Source organism: Bos taurus, chromosome 22 (assembly GCF_002263795.3).
Source record: "Bos taurus isolate L1 Dominette 01449 registration number 42190680 breed Hereford chromosome 22, ARS-UCD2.0, whole genome shotgun sequence".
Classification (NCBI taxonomy): Eukaryota; Metazoa; Chordata; class Mammalia; order Artiodactyla; family Bovidae; genus Bos; species Bos taurus.
Window position 1 is genome coordinate 56,590,066 of NC_037349.1, and position 22,179 is coordinate 56,612,244.

The 22,179-nt window shown below is 45.6% G+C and overlaps 1 protein-coding gene across 1 annotated transcript; it reads left to right on the forward strand.

The window, feature by feature from the left end:
- The first annotated feature begins 4,025 nt into the window (after nucleotides 1–4,025).
- Nucleotides 4,026–10,733, forward strand: MKRN2OS (MKRN2 opposite strand). The gene is made up of 4 exons (XM_002697132.7): nucleotides 4,026–4,562; nucleotides 8,207–8,256; nucleotides 9,013–9,175; nucleotides 10,375–10,733. Exons 1-4 carry the CDS (start codon nucleotides 4,291–4,293, stop codon nucleotides 10,580–10,582), a joined length of 693 nt encoding a protein of 230 aa, XP_002697178.3. The 5' UTR covers nucleotides 4,026–4,290; the 3' UTR covers nucleotides 10,583–10,733.
- Nucleotides 10,734–22,179: the final 11,446 nt, after the last annotated feature.

Sequence of the window (22,179 nt, forward strand, 5' to 3'; positions counted from 1 at the left end):
AGACAGTGGTCCCCAGGGGCTGGTGGGAACAGAGAATGGGGAGTCACTGCTAACAGGTGCAGCTTTGAGGGAGGTGGTAAAAAACGCTCTAAACTTAGATCAGGTACAAGCCATGGAATTGTACACTTGAAATGGGTGCATTTTACATGTAAAATTTTATCTGAATTTTTTAAAAGAAAGGGGTATTGAAGACAAAGGGATCCAACATACAGAGAAGAGAACTTCATAAAGAAGAAAACCAAAACGAAGGAAACAGAACAAATCCTCAAATTATAATTTATGAAACCTTTCCTGAAATAAGATACAAAACTACATAGTCAAAGGATGCAGCACAAAATATAACGGAAAAGCATCAGACTCACAGATACAGAGAACAAACCAGCGGGGAGAGGGAAGTGGAGGGGCCGCAATACAAGGGCAGGGGATTAAGAGCAACCAACAATTAGGTATAAAATAAGCTTTATGAAGGACTTCCCTGGTGGCATGGTGGGTAAGATTCCACCTGCCGAGGCAGGGGACGTGGGTTTGATCCCTGGTCCAAGAAGACTGCACCGGCTGCAGAGCAACTACGCCTGCACGCCTCACCTACTGAGCCCACGCTTTAGGGCCTGCAGGCTGCACCTAACTGAAGCCCACACGCCTAGAGCTCATGCTCTGCAACAAGAGAAGCCGCCGCATTCAGAAGCCTGTGCACGAGAGTAGGCCCTGCTCGCTGCAACTAGAGAAAGCCTTTGCAAAGCAATGAAGGCCCAGCACAGCCAAAAGTAAAATAATTTTTTTTAAATAAAAAAGCTACAAGAATATACTGTACAATATGGGAATATAGCCAATGTTTTATAATAATTTAAGTGGATTATAGCTTTTAAAAAGTAGTTTTGTAAGTTAAAAAAAATACAAAGAACATACCACAAGCCTGAACTGTGCTCAGTCGCATCCAACTCTTTGCAACCCCGTGGACTGTAGCCCACCAGACTCCTCTGTCTATGGGATTCTCCAGGCAAGGATACTGGAGTAGGTTGCCATTTCCTCCTCCAAGATAAGCCTGAATAAGTCAATCCAAAAAGATAACATCATGACATATTATAGTAAATCTATTTATCTTTAAAAGAAAACTATATCCTTTGGGTATACTGGCAGAAAAGCACAGGACTTATATGAGAAAGAAAATAAGTTACTTTGTCATCAGACTTTTGACAGCAGTGCCTTATACCAGGAGAAAATGGAATAAGATATTAAAGAAAATGTAGCCAAGGATTTTATATCCAGCCAAATCGAACTTCAAGTATAAAGAACAGGGATGAATTATCCAAGAACTCACAATATTCTTCCTATGAGCACTTCCTATGGAATCTTTTCTAGAATGAACTTCAGACAACCTTATAATTACTAGAGAGTGATGGACAGAGGAACGGTGCGCACGAAGAGAAGTTTGTGCGTAAGACTAAGCCTCAGCGAGGGTCAGAAGGGAGACACAATTGTTTACCACGGCAGATGCTCTGACAGTGACGATACAGGACTGACCATGTGAGGACATGAGAGAAAGATGGGGAGACCATTGCAAAAATAAAAATAAAGCCTCTCGTCGTGAAGAGAGGTGGCAGAATTTACTACTGTTACTCCTGAGATCGCGTCAAGTGGGATTCTCAGTGTGGAGGAAAAGAGATCCACACGCAATGCAGAGCGGCTGAGTGAAAACACCAGTCCTGAGCTTGGACGGAAATGCATTTAGTCTCTGTTTGCATGTGAGTTTCTTGCCCTGTGGTGTTTTACCCTGCTCTGTTTACTGAAAAGATCAAGAAATGATTAAGGGGGAAAAAAAAAGAATGCAAGTGTATTAAAAAATGTTTATTAAGGCATAGGTCCCCCGTTTATTTTCACGGGGCTAAAAATACCTCTTGGCACTGATGTCATGAAGATGAGAATATTCTCAGTGGACAGCAGCGGTGGTTTCTATTAATAATGAACAATCTCAGACCCTTGTCACCTGAGCTAGGTGTCTAGCTATAACCTGTCTGCCTTCGCTGTAACAGGAGAAGGTTGGCTGGAATGATTTCTAAGGCCTTTTTTATTTCTGAGAGTCTGATGATCACTCCGTATTACTACACTGGATGTGTGCTTTCCTGCATTTCAGCATGCTGTAATTTATCTGAATGCAATGAGGAAGTGCTTTTCTGAAGCACTTTTACCGCCCACGATACCTTCTCTGGGGGTCTCCCCTCTTCTCTGAAACCACAGTCATCAGCAGGGGCTGTCTAAGTGAAGTGTGTCACAATCAAACTTTGGGGTCCTCTGCAGGTATCTGATATGCTGGGCTGGACTTATACAACTGATACTGTAAAGAAGTTTCCAGGATGAGAGAAAAACATGAATTTCCAAACAGTATACAGTGAACAGATAATTAACAAGAACCTGCTGTGTAGGCAGGGAATTCTACTCAACAATCTGTAATGGCCTATATGGGGAAAGAATCTAAAAAAAGAAAGAGTGGACATATGTATCAATGTATGTATAACTGACTCATTTTGCTGTATACTTGAAACTAAGACAGTATTATAAATCAACTATAATAAAAATAAAAAAAAACAGTATACAGTTATAACAACAATGGGGTTTGAAAAAAAGCATATGGAAATAGTCACTAGTTTTACCGTTTAGTTTTCTCCTGGGAATAGAACATGGTGGGTGCAAAAATGTTCTGAGAGACACTGGACATTGCCTTGCTTTCCATCTTTTTGTGCAGTTGCTTAAAGCTTTTAAAACTGCAGAGTAACAAACTGCAGAGAGTTAAATGTATAGTTTGATGAAATTTTACAAACTGAATACCGTCAGGTAATCAACACCTTCCCTGGTGGCTCATACAGTAAAGAACCCGCCTGCAATGGGGGAGACCTGGGCTCGATCCCTGAGTCGGGACGATCCCCTGCAGGATGGCATGGCAACCCCCTCTAGTATTCTTGCCTGGACAAACCTGTGGACAGAGGAAACTGCTGGGCTACAGTCCATGGTGGGGGGGGGGTCGCAAAGAGTCGGAGACAACTGCGTGACTAACACACAGTCGACACCTAGACAGCGAATCAGCCCAACCCCAGACCCCAGACCCGCCTTCATGCCCTCTCCCGGGCAGTATTCACCGCCTCGGGTAACCACTATCCCTACTCCTGTGCTGTCTGTTTTTTAATGAGCAAGATTCCTTCTACAATATAAAATATCACAAGAAAAATAACCTCAAAGTAAGTGAAAGTCACACAGTCATGTCCGACTCATTGCAACCCCACGGACTATACAGTCCATGAAATTCTCCAGGCCACAGTACTGGAGTGGGTAGCTGTTCCCTTTTCCAGGGATCTTTCCAACCCAGGAATTGAACTGGGGTCTCCTGAATTGCAGGTGGATTCTTCACCAGCTGAGCCACCAGGGAAGCCCAAGAATACTGGAGTGGGTAGCCTATCTCTTCTCCAGGGGATCTTCCCAACCCAGGAATCGAACCAGGGTCTCTTGCATTGCAGGCGGATTCTTTACCAGCTGAACTACCAGGGAAGCCCTAATAGTTAAGAGACTTATTTAGTTGCTAAGTCATGTCAGATTCTTTTGTGATCCCTTAGACTGTAGCCCACCAGGCTCCTCTGTCCATGGGATTTCCCAGGCAAAAATACTGGAGTGGGTTGCCATTTCTTTCTCCAAGGGATCTTCCCGACCCAGGGACTGAACCCTCATCTCCTGCATTGGAGGCGGATTCTTTACCACTGAGCCACTGGGGAATCCTTGAAAGTAAGGATGCCATGTATCTATTCAAGACCCAAATGAGATAACAACCTATTCTAGCAAACCAAAAGTAAAAGTGGGTCTCTAACTCCAAGAAGCTCACAGACATTGACAGCTCTAGTAGAAACAAATATTGTTCAGTCGCTCAGTCGTCTCCGACTCTTTGCGGACCCCACGAACTCAGCACGCCAGGCTTCCCTGTCCTTCACTACCTCCTGTAGTTTGCTCAAACTCATGTCCATTGAGAAACAAACACAGCACTGCCTATGCGAGGGGACGCTGGGGGAGGCCGAGGAAGCTTTCACAGATGAGTAGGGCTATGGAGGATAAAGAGGAGCTGGATGTCGACTGGGGGAAAACGTATCATGGCTAGAGAGACACGCTGTGAGCACAGATGAAACTAGCTCTTTAAGACACTGGGGAGGCCTGGTTACAGGTTAACTCTAGCTGGCTTGGCCTGAAGCCGCCCCGCAGAATGACATCACAGCTCTCAGGTTACTCAGATGCAGACACTGACTGGCTGAGTTAATGAGGAGAAGGAAGTCCGGGGAGCTCGCCCCGCTTGCCCGGGACAGGGAAGCCATGCAGTGCCCAGAGGCCGGGAAGCCTATCGTCAAGGTCAACCACTGTCAGAAGTACGTCTACAGCTTCGGGGTGCCGAGGCGCTGCCCCCTCTGCGGGCAGGATGTGGGCTCCAGGAGGCTGGAGGAAGCGCCCGTCAGCATCTCTGAGCCGTTTACCAACGGCCATCGAGAAAAGTGCTCCTTCCTCCTCAGGCCGACTCGAGGGACGTTTCTCAGGTACGCTGCTCGACGTGCTGCCCTGGACTCTGCAAGGTCTCCCTTCGCTGTTTCAGTCACTTCAACTTTCTTTTTCTAACATGCACTCTACAGTGTGAGATCCGGTGGATCACCTATTCAGAGCTTTGGAGTTAAATGCTAAGACGCAGGCCTCTGTGTTTCCTAAGAGTAGAAAAGTGCATATGTTCCTGGGGGCTTCCCTGGTGGCTCAGTAGTAAAGAATCCACGTGTCGATGCAGGAGGTGAACAAAACATGGGTTCGATCCCTGGGTGGGGAAGATCCCCTGGAGGAGGAAATGTCAACCTGCTCCAGTATTCTTGCCTGGGAAATCCCATGGACAGAGGAGCCTGGCGGGCTACAATCTATGGGGTTGCAGAGTCAGACATGACTAAGCAACTCAACAACAACCACATACTTTTCTGGGGTAAGTGCAAGAATATACAGAGGTCAAAGCTGCTGCTGCTAAGTCGCTTCAGTCGTGTCCGACTCTGTGCGACCCCATAGATGGCAGCCCGACAGGCTCCCCCGTCCCTGGGATTCTCCAGGCAAGAACACTGGAGTGGGTTGCCATTTCCTTCTCCAATGCTTGAAAGTGAAAAGTGAAAGTGAAGTCGCTCATTCGTGTCCGACTCTCAGTGACCCCATGGACTGCAGCCCACCAGGCTCCTCCATCCATGGGATTCTCCAGGCAAGAGTACTGGAGTGGGGTCCCATTGCCTTCTCCGGTCAAAGCTGCTTATACAATTTTAAGAGAGAGGAATCAATAGACTGGAGTTTTTTTTTTTTTTTTTTTTTTTTACTCATAGATTTCATACCAAGAGACTCACTGGGAAAATGACCCAGCAGCTAATCTCATCAAATCAATACCTTTACTTCGAGTTAGTCTGTAACATTTGTGACAAGCAGGTACTCAGCACAGAGCCTGAAGAATGGCCACTTACAGACCATTTTCCAGGGAGGTGCATTAAACTGAGACAAGCTGGTCTGCTTCAACTGGAGATGCCACCTGACTTTCAGAAACATTTCAGAAAAAAGGATGGTGGCTTCTCCAAGTCCTGAGTTGACGGAACTGAAACTGGCGCTGCTGCAAGCCAGGGCTCAAGAGGACACAGGTGCTGAGTGAGCTCTGGGAAGCGTGTCCTGCACTCCATCGCCGTCCAATGCCTGGACGGTCCTGCCTCCTGAAACACGCCCCCGCCTGAATCCCTCATGCTGGTTTGGGACTAGAAAATGGGACTTGAGTGCTTCTTTGCTCACCAGCGCCTTAATCAACCCCCTTCCTGTTCCTATGGGGATGAAATGAACTGACGTGTTTAGGAGGCACGGGTCAACATTAGAGGCAAAACAGACTGCACCCCGACCCTTCCTCGGGGAGGCTGCGGGGTTCAGAGGGGAGCGTGCAGGCTTTGACGGTTTTTGCTCTGCTTCAGAAGAGTTCTGGGACCCTCATCTGTTAAATGAGGACCCATCGACCTTGCAGAGTTGTGTGGGTCAGTGATAAGGCCTATCAAGCTGGCCCAGGTGTGGCAGGCGTGGTGTTGAACCAAACTGCTCCTTCCCATCCTATTTGTTCATACTCAGCTCGGAAGGTGACTGGTAGAAACTTCCTTTCCACCCTAACCAGAACCATGATGCTCAAACAGTGAACAGCTGCAGCGCTGCTCTCCAGAAATGACACAGCCCGGGACAGGCTCTCGGGCTGGCCCCTGGAAAGCACTCATTTCGTCTCTGATGCGCTAGTGACAGTGACAGGCCTGGCCTCCCTCGGCCGCGGCAGGGAGGAGGCGGTGGTGCTGACACCGGCCGTCTGCTGAGGCGTCTTCCTACCCGCTCAGGCACTCAGGCCAGGAACTGCAGAACCCAAGCAGTAGCCCCCTGCCCACCAGACCCTTGAATACCAAGTTCCAGACTATTTCCTTCCCTCTCATCCTATTTCTAAGCCCTCAGAACTGGCTCCCACAACCCACCTTGAGACAACTTCATCTACTTCAGCAAAGAGAACCAGCAGGGACTCGAGGAATCGCCGAGGCTGTGGTCTAACCAGATGAGGCTCCCCCAGGGCGGCCACATACGGTTGTGCAGGTTGTGGACTGCACAAAGGCACCTGGCCACTTGTACACTGAAACTCGGCCAGAGTCCCGCCCACCCTGGGCAGAACTGCATCTGCAAGAAGAAGGGTCACCTTTTCTTAATTTGTACGAAAGTGTCATATGGCATAAGGGTGCCCTGGCCCCGCCCCTCTCACATGGTTCTCTAACACTTTCCAGGCTATCAAAAACTTGCTAAACTAAAAATGTCCTCACTGGAAGCAAGTGAACTCTGTGAGGCAGGGACCCCATCTTATTTCCCGCTGTGTCCCTGGCCCTTCGTTACAAACGACTGGCCTGCAGTTGACACCTGTTACGTGACTGAAGCGGCTGAAGGAAAGGGAGGAGGGAGGAAGTGGGATGGACCCCTGGGATTCAGGTGGGGAAATGGGGGGGCTGCAGACACGGGGAGCGCGCATCCAGGGCCAGCGCCGTGACCAGCCGCTCAAGACTGTCTGCCTTTCCCAGCTTCATTCTCAATCTCTGAACTCGTAGGATCGCAGAAAACTCACAGTGGCTGCAACAGGACAACGCTGGGTGTTGGGGTGGGCGGGGGGAGCTGCTCTGAAGAAGATGGAGCAGTCACCTGTGTCCTTGCGTGCATGCTAAGTCGCTTCAGTCGTGTCCGACTCTGGGCAATCCCACGGACTGTAGCCCACCAGGCTCCTGTTCACAGGATTTCCCAGGCAAGAGTACTGGAGTGGGTTACCATTTCCTCCTCTAGGGGATCTTCCCCACCAGGGATCGAACCTGTGTCTCTTATGTCTAACCTGCGTTGGCAGGTGGGTTCTCTACCACCAGCGCCATGTCCTTGGGCCATTTTAAAGCCCAGGACTTCTTGCTTTAATGAGGAACCAGACATCCAGACTTGTGGTCTGAAGAAAGAGCTGTCATTTAAAAGTGACCTGGTTCATGTGACACCTCCATGTGGTGGCACTCAGTGGGCATTTTACCCCAACAACCAGCTTGCTAAGAGGCTTATGCTATTTCCATATTAAAGGTGGGAAAATCTCAAGGTCAGTGAGTGATGATGTGGGATCCTATATGGAGCTTAAATCACCTGGAGTTGTACATCTAATGTCAGGGTGGGGTGAAGAATCATTTCAGGAAAAGCGAGTGTGGCCACAGGCTTCAGGGAATGGGCAGTGTTCGTTTTAGAGGTAGACGCCCACTGAGCTGCACTCACGACCCTCTCACCCGTGTGGTGAGGAACTGGCTCCCCCCAACACACAAGGAGGAAGGAACGAGGAACAGGGAGCTTCCTCGACAGCTGCCCACCCGGTGGACCCCTCTGCTGCGGAGCCGGGTGTTAGGTGGCTTCTTGCTCCAGCAGAGCAGGCCTTCCAGCACACTCACCTTCAGGACTGGGAGCCAAGAAAATCCAGCGGAGGCACGGGGCAGTGGCTCTCCTGGTGTTTCCACGCAGCTGGCCGCTGGTGCTGAGTTCCGGTACCAGCCAAGTGGGGAGGCCCATTGCTCTCCGCCCACTTTAAATACCAAGTCCAGCTGCCAAACGTGTGCATGTGAGACGACCGGAACGCACTTGTGTCTTTCAGGGAGTACGACGGAAGGTCTGATCTTCACGTGGGAATAACCAACACGGGCGGTAAGTGTGTTCTCACAGCTCAAAAAGTTCCCACGTGATACCTGGTTAGAAGAGAGCAGTGTCTAGACAAAAAGTATTGCAACAATATCACCAACAACCCTCAGTATCTGAACACTCACAAAGGAGTGTCTCCAAACATTCAAACCACCATCAACCTGTGAGTGTTCCTGTTAGAGTTTTAAGACAAGAAGAAACACATCCGGAGATGGAGCTGTCCAAGCCCTCCTCTTGCGTTAGGAGCAGACCCTCTGCTCTCAAAGCCGTACCCAGCCCACTGCCACTGGGTGCTCCCACTTCAGGGGCCAGGCAGGGACCCCAGGGATAGACTGGTGGGGAGGGGGCACAGCAGCTGAGCACGTGGTGGGGCCCGCAAAGGTCTGCTTAAAAAAAAAATCAGAGAACGCTGACACTGTGAACAGACAGTGAGGACTGGGTTTTGAACGCAATGACTGGTGTGAGCGTGCCAAGGTGCATCGGTCTTTGTCAAGAGAAGTCTGCTGCTCACTTATGGAAACCAGACAGACCCCTTTGTAAATAGAGCTTCCACAAGAATCTTTGGAGATGACAATCTCAGGCCATCTTACTGTCTCGTTTCTCTGGGGCGACCTCGGGTGCTGAGAGCAGGGGAGGCAGATGGTCCCCGGAGGAGGGGCGTGCCAGCGACCTCGGTTTCTGTTGGGTGCAGTCACCCCTGATGGTACTGGGGGGGGGTGCGTTTCCCCTGATGCCTCTGCGTGACTGTGGTTTTGGCCACAGGAGTTGTGTATAACTACACGGTGCACGGTGTCCAGCGAGACGAGGTGGGCTGGGAGCAGAGTGTGAGTGTCCCGCTCCTGCGGCCAGGCCTGTTCGGACTGCTGGACCAGTGGGACAAGTACCTGGAGGACTTCTCCGCCACGGGGGCCTGGCTGCCTCACAGGTAGGACAGGGCCCTCACTCACCGCCAGGTGTGACCCTAGCTCCCCGAGGACGCTGAGCTGCCCCGGCTTTCATGTTGAGCCTGTACCGGGCAGGTGCATCTGTAACAGAACGAAGCAGGGGCTGAAGGACTGGGGTTTTCTGCAGAGGTGAGCCAGCACACCTTTACACATTAGAACCACAGCACTCTACGAGCTTTGTAAAGGACCAGAACTTAGTGCTGAAGTTATTTTACTTATTTTATTCAGTATTTTTAGATACTTGATGTTTAACAGGCTTCCCCAGTGGCTCAGTGGTAAAGAACCCGCCTGCCAATGCAGGAGACGCAGGAGAAGCGGGTTCAATCCCTGGCTCGGGAAGATCCCCTGGAGGAGGAAATGGCAACCCATTCCAGTATTCTTGCCTGGAAAATTCCATGAACAGAGGACCTTGGCGGGCTACAGTCCATAGGGGTTGCAGAGAATCAGACACAATTGAGCAACTGAACACACACAAGACATTTAATAATATACACAGCAAAACCCATAGTCTTATGTTCCCTTAAAAAAAATTTAAATGATGTTCAAAACATAAACCTATCTACAGCTCCCCGCATGTTAAACTTCAGCTATTTTGAAATTAACTTCTCGATTCCATGCCCCCTTGTCACTATAGAAGAGGTATACGGTAATGCTTGTAGACCTAAATTGTTCTGACGCTTTCCTTGAAATAAGTTTAGACACTGTTGTGTAGTTGATAAGTCGACTCTCTGCAACCCCATATCCATGGGATTTCCTAGGCAAGAATACTGGAGTGGATTTTGCCATTTCCATCTCCAGGGGATCTTCATGACCCAGGGATTGAACCAGCGTTTCCTGCATTGGCAGGCGAATTCTTTACCACTGAGCCACCTGGGAAGCCCTTAAACACGGTGGGATATCATAAGACATGGAATTCCACTTCTAGAGCATAGGTCTTCAGGGAAATTAAGCTCCCCCAATCGGCGCTTAGTGGTAACTGGACATTTCGGTGAGTCCTTTCTGCCCCGCAAGCAGAAACGGGCCCAGATGCCAAGTGTCCCTCAGAACCGCACTTCTGGATGACTTGCCATCAAGGGGGCCGGCTCACGTGGGGGCCCAGCTCGCAGAGGGATTAAGATGATGGAAGGCTTCGGGCGGCTCAGGGTAACCCTTGCCTTCTCGACACCCTCGCCCTTGTAAGGTATGAAGAGGATCACCACAACTGCTACAGCTACGCCCTCGCGTTCATTAACTGCGTCCTGGCCACAGAGGGCGAGGAGCAGCTGGACCGAGATGAGTTCACGGAGAAGTTCGTGGTCCCGAGGACGAGGAAGGCTTCCAAGTACATCACACTCTACCGTGCGATAGAAGAGCGAGGCTTCTATGTCACCGACCCCCCTGGTCCCTAGACGGGCCCACGCCCGGAAAGCAGCTCGTGCTGAGCGTGCGGCGCTTGAGACCAGACGGGACAGGACGGGGCGTCTGGGGGCTCCTGCCTGGAACAGACGCTCGGTTTCTACATGCCTTAAACCGTGGTTAATAAAAAAAGTTACAGCTTTCCTTTCTGCCTGTTTCAGCCTCCTGCAGTGAAAGAATTTACGAAATGAATAAAAACGGCCCTGGGTTTTCAAAGTTGTAGACAGGGAGGACAGAGGATGAGATGGCTGGATGGACTTAATGGACATGAGTTTGGGTAAACTCCGGGAGTTGGTGATGGACAGGGAGGTCTGGCGTGCTGTGTCCATGGGGTCGCAGAGAGTTGGACACAATTGAGCAACTGAACTGAGGTGCTACTACCAAAATGCCTTCCCTAGTAGTTCAGGGTCCATGTTAAAGCATGAAGTGGCAGCATGTACCTTTTATGCACAGAGCGGTGAAAACTCTTCCTATAAAATTACTGGCGCTGAACAAAGTCACCTTTCAATGTGAATCCAGAAAGTGGGATTTATAGGATGCTGCCTCGGACCTTCACAGTTTTATTTAGTAATGAGTGCCTTCACCTCGCTGTTTTTATAGAAACAGCACATGGAACAGCCCATAGGGTTGCAGACTCGGACGTGACTGAGGAGACTTAACACACGCAACTTTTTAATGATCAATGGTAGGGGGGAAAAAAAAAGAAAAAAGGTCTCAGAATCTGAACTGGGAATCGGGCAGTCTTCTGAACCAGACTTTGCGTATCTATGCACACAAACGGGATTGGGAATTTCTCAGTCAGTCCGTTTTCCTCTCATCTCCTGGCCTGATGTGAGGAGCCGGGGGTGCTGGGGTTATCACGGCAACACACCTCCTCTGCTCACTGAAAGTGTGGGATTCAGACACAATGGAAGTCTGTCTTCTTTCTCTAACGCCTTTAGGAGGAGGAAGGGGACAACTGGGATGGGTAACCATAATGATTCTTAACAAGCATATCAGGACTTTTATACCCAAATGATCAGACTTGAGCCAGTGAGCAAAACATCTCAGAGTTCGTCTTTGCAGAATGCTTCCACAACTCTTTGTTTCTGACCAACCTGATAAGCTATCCACCTAATCTTATTCCCCAGTGTGGGCACCAAATGATGTCTGATTTCCAAAACCCAAACCCATCTTCAAAGTGCCAATAACTACTTAGTAATAAACATATTTGGGGTTTCCCTGATAGCTCTTGCCATCTCTTCTTAATATCTTCTGCTTCTGTTAGGTCCATACCATTTCTGTCCTTTATTGAGCCCATCTTTGCATGAAATGTTCCTTTGGTATCTCTGATTTTCTTGAAGAGATCTCTAGTCTTTCCCACTCTGTTGTTTTCCTCTATTTCTTTACATTGATCGCTGAAGAAGGCTTTCTTATCTCTTCTTGCTATTCTTTGGAACTCTGCATTCAGATGCTTATATCTTTCCTTTTCTCCTTTGCTTTTAGCTTCTCTTCTTTTCACAGCTATTTGTAAGGCCTCCCCAGACAGCCATTTTGCTTTTTTGCATTTCTTTTCCATGGGGATGGTCTTGATCCCTGTCTCCTGTACAATGTCACGAACCTCCGTCCATAGTTCATCAGGCACTCTATTTATCAGATCTAGTCCCTTAAATCTATTTCTCACTTCCACTGTATAATCATAAGGGATTTGATTTAGGTCATACCTGAATGGTCTAGTGGTTTTCCCTACTTTCTTCCATTTAAGTCTGAATTTGGCAATAAGGAGTTCATGATCTGAGCTGACAGCTCCTGGTCTTGTTTTTGCTGACTGTATAGAGCTTCTCCATCTTTGGCTGCAAAGAATATAGTCAGTCTGATTTTTGTATTAACCATCTGGTGATGTCCGTGTGTAGAGTCTTCTTTTGTGTTGTTGGAAGAGACTGTTTGCTATGACTAGTGCATTTTCTTGGCAAAACTCTATTAGTCTTTGCCCTGCTTCATTCCGTATTCCAAGGCCAAATTTGTCTGTTACTTCAGGTGTTTCTTGACTTCCTACTTTTGCATTCCAGTACCCTATAATGAAAAGGACATCTTTTTTGGGTGTTAGTTCTAAAAGGTCTTGTAGGTCTTCGTAGAACCGTTCAACTTCAGCTTCTTCAGCATTACTGGTTGGGACATAGACTTGGATTACTGTGATATTGAATGGTTTGCCTTGGAAACGAACAGAGATCATTCTGTCGTTTTTGAGATTGCATCCAAGTACTGCATTTTGGACTCTTTTGTTGACCATGATGGCTACTCCATTTCTTCTGAGGGATTCCTGCCTGCAGTAGTAGATATAATGGTCATCTGAGTTAAATTTACCCATTCCAGTCCATTTCAGTTCGCTGATTCCTAGAATGTTGACATTCACTCTTGCCATCTCTTGTTTGACCACTTCCAATTTGCCTTGATTCACGGACCTGACATTCCAGGTTCCTATGCAGTATTGCTCTTTACAGCATTGGACCTTGCTTCTATCACCAGTCACATCCACAGCTGGGTATTCTTTTTGCTTTGGCTCCATTGCTTCATTCTTTCTGGAGTTATTTCTCCACTGATCTCCAGGAGCATAGTGGGAACCTACTGACCTGGGGAGTTTCTCTTTCAGTATCCTATCATTTTGCCTTTTCATACTGTTCATGGGGTTCTCAAGGCAAGAGTACTGAAGTGGTTTGCCATTCCCTTCTCCAGTGGACCACATTCTGTCAGATCTCTCCACCATGACCCGCCCATCTTGGGTTGCCCCACGGGCATGGCTTAGTTTCATTGAGTTAGACAAGGCTGTGGTCCTAGTGTGATTAGATTGACTAGTTTTCTGTGAGTATGGTTTCAGTGTGTTTGCCCTCTGATGCTCTCTTGCAACACCTACCATCTTACTTGGGTTTCTCTTACCTTGGGCGTGGGGTATCTCTTCATGGCTGCTCCAGCAAAGCGCAGCCATTGCTCCTTACCTTGGACAAGGGGTATCTCCTCACCAACCTTGTCCTGAAGGATCCTGGACGAGCCCCCAAGATGAAAGGTTGTTGTTGAATCACGTGAAGACACCGGGATTCTTGGCCCCCAGAGGAGAAGAATTCAGTCCGGGGCCAGAGACAAGGCTTGATCACTCAGAGCTCCAAAATCACTGCAGATGGTGACTGCAGCCATGAAATTAAAAGACGCTTACTCCTTGGAAGGAAAGTTATGATCAACCTAGATAGCATATTCAAAAGCAGAGACGTTACTTTGCCAACAAAGGTTCGTCTAGTCAAGGCTATGGTTTTTCCTGTGGTCATGTATGGATATGAGAGTTGGACTGTGAAGAAGGCTGATTTCTTTGGACGGAATGATGCTAAAGCTGAAACTCCAGTACTTTGGCCACCCCATGTGAAGAGTTGACTCATTGGAAAAGACTCTGATGCTGGGAGGGATTGGGGGCAGGAGGAGAAGGGGACGACAGAGGATGAGATGGCTGGATGGCATCACCAACTCGATGGACGTGAGTGTGAGTGAACTCCAGGAGTTGGTGATGGACAGGGAGGCCTGGTGTGCTGCAATCCATGGGGTCACAAAGAGTCGGACACGACTGAGTGACTGATCTGATCTGATCTGATAGCTCTGCTGGTAAAGAATCTGCCTGCAGTGCAGGAGACCTGGATTTGATCCCTGGGTTGGGACGATCCCCTGAAGAAGAGAAAGGCTACCCACTCCAGTATTCTGGCCTAGAGAATTCCATGGACTGTATAGTCCCTGGGGTCACAAAGAGTCGGACACGACTGAGTGACTTTCACTTTCAAACATATTAAAGTGCTACACTGAATATGCCAGAAAATTTGGAAAAGTCAGCAGAGGCCAGAGGACTGGAAAAGGTCAGTTTTCATTCTAATACCAAAGAAGGGCAATGCCAAAGAATGTTCCAATTACTGTACAATGTCACATGCTAGCAAAGTAATGTTCAAAATCCTCCAAGTTAGGCTTCAGCAATATGTGAACCGAGAACTTTCAGATGTACAAGCTGGATTTAGAAAAGGCAGAGGAACCAGAAGTCAAATCATCAACATTCACTGGATCATGGAGAAAGCAAGGAAGTTAAAAAAAATCTACATTTGCTTCATTGACTACGTTAAAGTCTTTGACTGTGTGGATGACAACAAACTGTGGGAAATGCTTAAACAGATGGGAATACTTTACCTGCCTCCTGAGAAACCCGTACGCAGGTAAAGAAGCAATGGTTAGAACCAGACATGGAACAATGGACTGGTTCAAAATTGGGAAAGGAGTACGTCAAGGCTGTCTATTGTCATTCTGCTTATTTAACTTATATGCAGAGTACATCATGTGAAATACTGGGCTGGATGAATCACAAGTTGGAATCAAGATTGTCAGGAGAAATATCAACAACCTCAGATATGCAGATACCACTCTAATGGCAGAAAGTGAAGAGGAACTTAAGAAGCCTCTTGATGAAGGTAAAAGAGGAGAGTGAAAAAGCTGACTTGAAACTCAATATTTAAAAAACTAGGATCATGGCATCTGGTCCCATCACTTCATGGCAAACAGAAGGGGAAAAAGTGGGAGCAGGGGCAGATTTTATTTTTTTTGGCTCTAAACCCACCATGGACAGTGACTGCAGCCATGAAATTCAAAGGTGCTTGCTCTCTGGAAGAAAAGCTGTAACAAACCTAGACAGCATATTAAAAAGTAGAGACATTATTTGCCAACAAAGGTCCATCTTTGGACCACAGTCAAGGCTATGGTTTTTCCAGTGGTCATGTATGGATGTGAGAGTTGGACTACAAAGAAAGCTGAGCACTGATGAATTGATGCTTTTGAACTGTGGTGTTGGAGAACACTCTTGAGAGTCCCTTGGACTGCAAGGAGATCCAACCAGTCCATCCTAAAGGAGATCAGTCCTGAATATTCAATGGAAGGACTGATGCTGAAGCTCCAAAACTTTGGCCACTTGATGCAAAGTCCTGACTCACTGGAAAATACTCTGATGCTGGGAAAGGCTGAAAGCAAAAGGAGAGGGGCAGCAAAGGATGAGATGTTTAGATAGCATCACTGACCCAATGGGCACAAATTTGGGCAAACCCTAGGAGACAGTGGAGGACAGAGGAGCCTGGTGTGCTGCAGTCCAAGGGGTCACAAAGAGTTGGACAAGACTTAGTGAATGAAAAACAAAGATATTTAGATCCCAAAGCTTGGTTCTAGAGAGGTACTGGTCAGTGCTCCAGCCCTGGCAACTTCAGTGGGAAAACATGCAGGCAGACCAACGTTTGTATTTAAATTTTCAGGACTGTTCTTTAAGAAACACAAAACTTGCTACCTAGAGAATGAGACCACCTTAAACAACCGTGCCTGCTATTCTGTGTGTTCAAGGGATCATAAAGACCTCAGCAGGGGAAGATGAGAGGAACACTGAGCTTGGAGGGTATTGCCCACCTTCCCCCTTTCTCTTCACACTGTCTCAGGACTCCGCTTCCAGGCCCAGTTCTTTACTCGATTATTAATATTAGTAATCATAACAGCTGCATTTGATGAGTGTTCATGTGCGACTCCACGCCAGAGCACACACTTTCTACTCTTCCCTTTCCATCCCTAAGACCATCCTGTGAGACTGGCACTTACAGCATACCAATTGTGCAGATGAGAAGGGAAACTGACTTCCCCAAAGGCTGCTGCTGCTAAGTCGCTTCAGTCGTGTCCAACTCTGTGCGACCCCGTAGACGGCAGCCCACCAGGCTCCCCCGTCCCTGGGATTCTCCGGGCAAGAATACTGGAGTGGGTTGCCATTTCCTTCTCCAATGCATGAAAGTGAAAAGTGAAAGTGAAGTCGCTCAGTTGTGTCCGACTCTTAGCGACCTCATGGACTGCAGCCTACCAGGCTCCTCCATCCATGGGATTTTCCAGGCAAGAGTTCTGGAGTGGGGTGCCATTACGTTCAGGGAGTCAGTGGCAAAACCAGGGTTCAGACCAGGTTTGATAGCAAAGCACGTGCAGTCACCTCCAGCATCCAGCTACCAGAAAGTGACCGGCAGTACGCAGGGTGACCCAGAAAACTGGGTCAGCAATTTGCCATCGTGAGGGAAGATAAAGGAGAAGATGAGGATTCTGCTTTCACTGGCATTCAAATATGAACAGAAGAAACATACTGTGAAACAATTGAATAAGCATTGCTAAATATTAGAGACTCTAATTTCTTGCTACTTTCTCTTAGTGCCGTGTGACCCTGATTTTCAAACAAAGCTTTCAAGACCCCCACTCCCTATTTTCAGGGCTGATCTGCACCCCGCAAGTGACTGGCAGCAATCAATCTCGTATTTTTACACTCGAAAGTGAAAGTCACTCAGTCATGTCCGACTCTTTGCGACCCCATGGATTATACAGTCCATGGGATTCTCCAGCCCAGAATACTGGAGTGGGTAGCTGGTTCCCTTCTCCATTGGATCTTCCCAACCCAGGGATTGAACCCAGGTCTCCCGCATTGGAGGCGGATTCTCTACCAGCTGAGGCACACAGGCTACAAATCCCCTGCTCACAGAATCACAGTGTACAGGTTTTACCCCAGTAAAAGAAGTGAAGCATCAGAACAGCACCAACAGACGGCAACGTGGCTGTTTTGTAGAACTGTGGACCGAAAATCTTTTGTCTCCGTGATCTTACTGGCCAAATGTGAACTGCAGGAGAGTCAGTGCTGGTGCCAACCTCGCCTCCGAATGAGTGCCAGCGGTCCCCCAGGGTCCCCCAAGTGCACTCCTCGGCAGCACTGCGGTCAGTGCGGCCCTGGGCACTCGTCTGTCCCCCTCAGTGCTCCTGGGACGATGACAGCCAGGCTCCTGTTTCCAGCAATGCCAGACCGTGCCTGAGAGTCACCAATTCTTGGGACTAAATGCACCCACACAAAGGTATTTTTCCAAAGCCTCCATAACATGCTGGATTACTCTTACAACCAGGAAAATCCAATAAATATTATAAATGGAGGTGGGGGATGGAGAGGAGAAACATTTAATTTCTTTTTAGCCTAAGTACTGTACCCAAAAGAGAAAATGAAAACCCACATTCAAGAGCATTTTTTTTCTTAAAGAGAAAATGAAAATGCTTTAACAAAAAAGGTAAAAATAAATGAAGATTGAAAAAAAAAAAGTTTATCAATAAGTAACAATGAACTTTCAGATCTGTGTACTAGGCTCAGATACTCTGGGAAACCTAACCAGGTTGAGCCTGGTCAACCTGCCTAAAATGGTGTCCTACTCACACTGGTTTAATGCTATGTATTAAACCAATATGAGTGGGAGCCGAGCATTACGTATAGTTTTTTTTTTTTTTTAATTTAAATTTTTTTAAAATTTTATTTTTAAACTTTACAATATTGTATTGGTTTTGCCAAATATTGAAATGAATCCGCCACAGGTATACATGTGTTCCCCATCCTGAACCCTCCTCCCTCCTCCCTCCCCATACCATCCCTCTGGGTCGTCCCAGTGCACCAGCCCCAAGCATCCAGTATCATGCATTGAACCTGGACTGGCGACTCGTTCCATATATGATATTACACGTATTTCAATGCCATTCTCCCAAATCTTCCCACCCTCTCCCTCTCCCACAGAGTCCAAAAGACTGTTCTATTCATCAGTGTCTCTTTTGCTGTTCCGTACACAGGGTTATTGTTACCATCTTTCTAAATTCCATATATATGCGTTAGTATACTGTACTGGTGTTTTTCTTTCTGGCTTACTTCACTCTGTATAATAGGCTCCAGTTTCATCCACCTCATTAGAACTGATTCAAATGAATTCTTTTTAATGGCTGAGTAATACTCCATTGTGTATATGTACCACAGCTTTCTTATCCATTCATCTGCTGTTGGACATCTAGGTTGCTTCCATGTCCTGGCTATTATAAACAGTGCTGCGATGAACATTGGGGTACACGTGTCTCTTTCCCTTCTGGTTTCCTCAGTGTGTATGCCCAGCAGTGGGATTGCTGGATCATAAGGCAGTTCTATTTCCAGTTTTTAAAGGAATTTCCACACTGTTCTCCATAGTGGCTGTACTAGTAACTAGCATTCCCACCAACAGTGTAAGAGGGTTCCCTTTTCTCCACACCCTCTCCAGCATTTATTGCTTGTAGACTTTTGGACCACAGCCATTCTGACTGGCGTGAAATGGTACCTCACAGTGGTTTTGATTTGCATTTCTCTGACAATGAGTGATGTTGCGCATCTTTCCATGTGTTTGTTAGCCATCTGTATGTCTTCTTTGGAGAAATGTCTATTTATTTCTTTGGCCCATTTTTTGATTGGGTCATTTATTTTTCTGGAATTGAGCTGTAGGAGTTGCTTGTATATTTTTGAGATTAGTTGTTTGTCAGTTGCTTCATTTGCTATTATTTTCTCCCATTCTGAAGGCTGTCTTTTCACCTTGCTTATAGTTTCCCTTGTTGTGCAGAAGCTTTTATGTTTAATTAGGTCCCATTTGTTTATTTTTGCTTTTATTTCCAATATTCTGGGAGGTGGGTCATAGAGGATCCTGCTGTGATGTATGTTGGAGAGTGTTTTGCTTATGTTCTCCTCTAGGAGTTTTATAGTTTCTGGTCTTACGTTTAGATCTTTAATCCATTTTGAGTTTATTTTTGTGTATGGTGTTAGAAAGTGTTCTAGTTTCATTCTTTTACAAGTGGTTGACCAGTTTTCCCAGCACCACTTGTTAAAGAGATTGTCTTTAATCCATTGTATATTCTTGCCTCCTTTGTCAAAGATAAGGTGTCCATATGTGCGTGGATTTATCTTTGGGCTTTCTATTTTGTTCTTGATCTATATTTCTGTCTTTGTGCAAGTATCATACTGTCTTGATGACTGTGGCTTTGTAGTAGAGCCTGAAGTCAGGTAGGTTGATTCCCCCAGTTCCATTCTTCTTTCTCAAGATCGCTTTGGCTATTCGAGGTTTTTTGTATTTCCATACAAATTGTGAAATTATTTGTTCTAGCTCTGTGAAGAATACCGTTGGTAGCTTGATAGGGATTGCATTGAATCTATAAATTGCTTTGGGTAGTATACTCATTTTCACTATATTGATTCTTCCAATCCATGAACATGGTATATTTCTCCATCTATTAGTGTCCTCTTTGATTTCTTTCACCAGTGTTTTATAGTTTTCTATATATAAGTCTTTAGTTTCTTTAGGTAGATATATTCCTAAGTATTTTATTCTTTCTGTTGCAATGGTGAATGGAATTGTTTCCTTAATTTCTCTTTCTGTTTTCTCATTTTTAGTGTATAGGAATGCAAGGGATTTCTGTGTGTTGATTTTATATCCTGCAACTTTACTATAATCATTGATTAGTTCTAGTAATTTTCTGGTGGAGTCTTTAGGGTTTTCTATGTAGAGGATCATGTCATCTGCAAATAGTGAGAGTTTTACTTCTTCTTTTCCAATTTGGATTCCTTTTATTTCTTTTTCTGCTCTGATTGCTGTGGCCAAAAATTCCAAAACTATGTTGAATAGTAATGGTGAAAGTGGGCACCCTTGTCTTGTTCCTGACTTTAGAGGGAACGCTTTCAATTTTTCACCATTGAGGATAATGTTTGCTGTGGGTTTGTCATATATAGCTTTTATTATGTTGAGGTATGTTCCTTCTATTCCTGCTTCCTGGAGAGTTTTTATCAATGGATGTTGAATTTTGTCAAAGGCTTTCTCTGCATCTATTGAGATAATCATATGGTTTTTATTTTTCAATTTGTTAATGTGGTGTATTACATTAATTGATTTGTGGATATTGAAGAATCCTTGCATCCCTGGGATAAAGCTCACTTGGTCATGGTGCATGATCTTTTTAATGTGTTGTTGGATTCTGATTGCTAAAATTTTGTTAAGGATTTTTGCATCTATGTTCATCAGTGATATTGGCCTGTAGTTTTCTTTTTTTGTGGGATCTTTGTCAGGTTTTGGTATTAGGGTGATGGTAGCCTCATAGAATGAGTTTGGAAATTTACCTTCCTCTGCAATTTTCTGGAAGAGTTTGAGTAGGATAGGTGTTAGCTCTTCTCTAAATTTTTGGTAGAATTCAGCTGTGAAGCCGTCTGGACCTGGGCTTTTGTTTGCTGGAAGATTTCTGATTACAGTTTCAATTTCTGTGCCTGTGATGGGTCTGTTAAGATTTTCTATTTCTTCCTGGTCCAGTTTTGGAAAGTTGTACTTTTCTAAGAATTTGTCCATTTATTCCACGTTGTCCATTTTATTGGCATATAATTGTTGATAGTAGTCTCTTATGATCCTTTGTATTTCTGTGTTGTCTGTTGTGATCTCTCCATTTTCATTTCTAATTTTATTGATTTGATTTTTCTCCCTTTGTTTCTTGATGAGTCTGGCTAATGGTTTGTCAATTTTATTTATCCTTTCAAAGAACCAGCTTTTGGCTTTGTTGATTTTTGCTATGGTCTCTTTTGTTTCTTTTGCATTTATTTCTGCCCTAATTTTTAAGATTTCTTTTCTTCTACTAACCCTGGGGTCTTCATTTCCTCCTTTTCTAGTTGCTTTAGGTGTAGAGTTAGGTTATTTATTTGACTTTTTTCTTGTTTATTGAGGTATGCCTGTATTGCTATGAACTTTCCCCTTAGAACTGCTTTTACAGTGTCCCACAGGTTTGGGGTTGTTGTGTTTTCATTTTCATTCGTTTCTATGCAAATTTTGATTTCTTTATTGATTTCTTCTGTGATTTGTTGGTTATTCAGCAGCGTGTTCAGCCTCCATATGTTGGAATTTTTAATAGTTTTTCTCCTGTAATTGAGATCTAATCTTACTGCACTGTGGTCAGAAAAGATGCTTGGAATGATTTCAATTTTTTTAAAATTTACCAAGGCTAGATTTATGGCCCAGGATGTGATCTATCCTGGAGAATGTGCACTTGAGAAAAAGGTGAAATTCATTGTTTTGGGATGAAATGTCCTATAGATATCAATTAGGTCTAACTGGTCTATTGTATCGTTTAAAGTTTGTGTTTCCTTGTTAATTTTCTGTTTAGTCGATCTATCCATAGGTGTGAGTGGGGTATTAAAGTCTCCCATTATTATTGTGTTATTGTTAATTTCTCCTTTCATACTTGTTAGCATTTGTCTTACATATTGCGGTGCTTCTGTGTTGGATGCATATATAGTTATAATTATTTTATCTTCTTCTTGGATTGATCCTTTGATCAATATGTAGTGACCGTCTTTGTCTCTTTTCACAGCCTTTGTTTTAAGGTCTATTTTATCTGATATGAGTATTGCTACTCCTGCTTTCTTTTGGTCCCTATTTGCATGGAAAATCTTTTTCCAGCCCTTCACTTTCAGTCTGTATGTGTCCCCCGTTTTGAGGTGGGTCTCTTGTAGACAGCATATGCAGGGGGTTTTGTTTTTGTATCCATTCAGCCAGTCTTTGTCTTTTGTTTGGGGCATTCAACCCATTTATGTTTAAGGTAATTATTGATAAGTATGATCCCGTTGCCATTTACTTTATTGTTTTGGGTTCGAATTTATACACCATTTTTGTGTTTCCTGTCTAGAGAATATCCTTTAGTATTTGTTGGAGAGCTGGTTTGGTGGTGCTGA

Excerpts from the sequence above, each read along its gene's own strand:
- MKRN2OS (XM_002697132.7), top strand. The coding sequence starts at position 4,291 with ATGAGGAGAAGGAAGTCCGGGGAGCTCGCCCCGCTTGCCCGGGACAGG. Across the intron at positions 4,563-8,206 it reads ACTCGAGGGACGTTTCTCAG|GGAGTACGACGGAAGGTCTG; the intron begins GTACGCTGCTCG and ends TGTGTCTTTCAG. Across the intron at positions 8,257-9,012 it reads GGGAATAACCAACACGGGCG|GAGTTGTGTATAACTACACG; the intron begins GTAAGTGTGTTC and ends TTTTGGCCACAG.